This window comes from Rosa rugosa, chromosome 5 (genome assembly GCF_958449725.1).
Source record: "Rosa rugosa chromosome 5, drRosRugo1.1, whole genome shotgun sequence".
Taxonomy (NCBI): domain Eukaryota; kingdom Viridiplantae; phylum Streptophyta; class Magnoliopsida; order Rosales; family Rosaceae; genus Rosa; species Rosa rugosa.
The window spans coordinates 18,069,247-18,072,246 of record NC_084824.1 but is presented as its reverse complement, the minus strand read 5'-3'; the positions used below and the strand labels follow the sequence as shown (position 1 = coordinate 18,072,246).

At 36.2% G+C, this 3,000-nt stretch overlaps 1 protein-coding gene across 1 annotated transcript; it reads right to left on the bottom strand.

Annotated features, from left to right (window-relative positions):
* Positions 1 to 810: 810 nt before the first annotated feature.
* LOC133712176 (nuclear transcription factor Y subunit B-4-like) lies at positions 811 to 1,734 on the bottom strand. The gene has a single exon (XM_062138257.1). The coding sequence runs from the start codon at positions 1,660 to 1,662 to the stop codon at positions 1,168 to 1,170; it is 495 nt and encodes a 164-aa protein (XP_061994241.1). The 5' UTR covers positions 1,663 to 1,734; the 3' UTR covers positions 811 to 1,167.
* Between the last annotated feature and the right edge of the window lie 1,266 nt (positions 1,735 to 3,000).

The window sequence follows — 3,000 nt, the reverse complement described above, 5'->3', positions numbered from 1 at the left end:
TAGGTACTAATATATATATATATATATATATATATATATATATATATATATCCTATGCAGAGCGATGCCTCGCTCTGAAATTTCAGAGCGAGGTTAGGGTTTAGGGTCACTTTTCGGTCGCATTTCCACATCTCGACCGTTCAGTTTTTAGCTACTAATGTATAGATAATCTCTGCAAAATTTCAACCAAATTGATGGTCGTTAAGGCATTGATAACTGCCTTAAAGCTAGTACGGTTTAGGTTGGACAGATTCAGATTCAGTGAGTTAGATACCTTAAAGATCATCAATTTGGCTGAAATTTTGCATAGATGATCTATACATTAGTACCTAAAAACTGAACGGTCGAGATGTGGATATGAGACCCAAAAGTGACCCTAAACCCTAACCTCGCTCTGAAATTTCAAAGCGAGGCCTCGCTCTGGATAAAATCTGTATATATATATATATATATATATATTAGGAAAGATGACCTGATACAATAAACGTTATATATAAATCATGAGCTAAATAATATATATCGAGTTTTTTGGCTTTTTAGTATGTAGTTTAGGAACGTTCGTAGTTTAGTGGTATTAATCTACTTCGATCTGCACTGATTAACAGTCCCAAAAACCCGGCTTAACTCCCAATTTTTGGGTTAAACAAATGCTTAATTAATTTAACGTTAGAGAGTATCTAACCTATCATCATCGAGTCAAACATTACTATATATATATATATATTTCATTGGATTAATATGTATACTTTAATGGCTGTACCAGTGACTTTTTCTATTCCGGCGTCGGAATTAGGTGTTGTCGGTCATACTTCGGAGTACCGTGATTGGAAATACAAGGGGTTTACCGAGTCCTCTGATCAAATTATGAGATTCTACTTAATTAACACTCAGAAATTATTAAACTCCAAACTGAAGCCAAGATCTTGTAAATCACACAGCAAAGAAAAGATCCCAGATGTTGAAAAAGCAAATTAACATCAGTAAAATCATGGCTAGCTCCTAGAAACTAATTCGATCAGCATCTGTGATGTTCAGTACTGACTCTAATTTAGTTTCACTAGATTATTGAAATAAAGCAGATGTTTCCAGCTGCTGTAAAGATTGAAGTGTATGGGAGTCGGGAAGTCACCTATCACCAGTACATTAATGGATGAGGATGATCCTTTGTTAGGTCTTCTGGATATCATGATGAGGATGATCGTATTGGTTCATGATCATGATGATCCTTTGTTCTTGATCAGTACTCAAGATGTTGTTAACCAGCAGCTTCAGTTTGTCTTCATTATTATTGTTATCATTAGCTATGTGCTCAGCTCCTTCTTGATCTCTATACCTGTGTAAATACCTCCTCAGCGGGCCGGCGTAGTTATCGAATCCCAGGGTTTCCAGAGCCCAGCAGATGTCGTCGCCGTTCACCGTCTTCCTTTTCTCCTTTTGGCACTTGTGGGAGGCCTCTCCGGTGACGAAGCTGATGAACTCGGAGACGCACTCTTGCATCGTTTCCTTGGCTTCCTTTGAGATTTTGGCGTTTGGTGGCAGGATTTGCTTCATGATCCTCCCAACGTTGGCTATGGGGAGCAATTGGTCTGGCTGCTCGGTCTTGATATCTCCCTGACCATGATCACAGATATTAGGAGCACTTCCACCAATATTGTCTACCATTGGGCTGGATACGAGGTAGGAATTGTGTCTTGTGGTTCGATGGGTCTATGCAACTAATCCCAATTTCTATATTTAAATTGGCAGGAGTATCTAATATATGTATAGCTAGGCATCCACAACAAATAATTGGATTAATATATAATTCATATATACTAGTGTGTTATTTTTAATTAATTAACTATTTGATCGGCATGCTTTTGGATTTTCGAATTCGTTGGTAAATTTGGGATTTCATATATTTCTCTTTAAGATAATGAAGTTCGCAAGCAAACTTGCTTTGCTTACTGTCATTAACTATGCATGGATCATTTATTGAAGATTTTGGTTCACCTTCCAAATCTTGCTCATATATCTCTAACTGTGATGTTCACTCTCATTAGAGAATACAAATTTTAGGATGATCTAATTACTTTTGAAACAAGTTATTGAGACTGTGAGACAGTGAGATCGAGTCCTATATTTGTTAGAACAAGCCATGGAAAAACATATGTCACAAGTAAAGTGAAGCCTACCAAAACTAAGGTGTTAGATGTGTAAGTTTGTACATCATTATTGCAAAGTTACACTAATCTTAAGTTAATAAAACAATTCAATTTGTCTTGATTTGCAACCTAAACATAATCAATCTTTTAAGGTAATTAGTGTCACATCTTATCTTCATACAGAAGAAATCGTTAATTGTTTTGTAACAGTGATCATGTCCATCAAATGTCAACTATCGTGTGAGGAATGTCTATACCTGCCCAACAATTAATTTAGTTTCGCCGCTTGCTATATTATGATCTTAAGCAGCAATATTTCAACGGAAGTTTAGTTGGAGTAGAAGAGAACTTATGTGCATATCGATCAACTCAGACCCTAGCCATCTGTCTTGTTCATCTATGACAAGCGATGATGCCGACCAGGTCGGCATCATGTTAATGGAGCCACGCCCGATCAAGCTCAATCTATTGGATTACATATACATAATATTTATACTTACTTAATGTTCTCTCTGCAAATTAAATGTAAGAACTGCGTCAACGATAATGACTTTGACAATAAATCACTTCAAAAGTTCAAAGCATATACCTAGCTTCCAGTTAAATATTGATGCAGGGGTAAACTCTGGTTCTTAATATTTTACGTCGTAAGATTTTTTAAAAGTCTTAATGGATGCTGCGAGGGCTCAGCTATGTTAAAGTTTTATCTTTTTACAATATTTTTTTTAAACTTGATTCGATCATTTCACCAATAAGCTCAGAATTGAAGCATGCATCCATGTTTGGAAGAAAAGTCAACTACAAGTGTGGATTATCGATGGAGATTATGTTAATCCTAGTGTCTTTGCGTGGATTC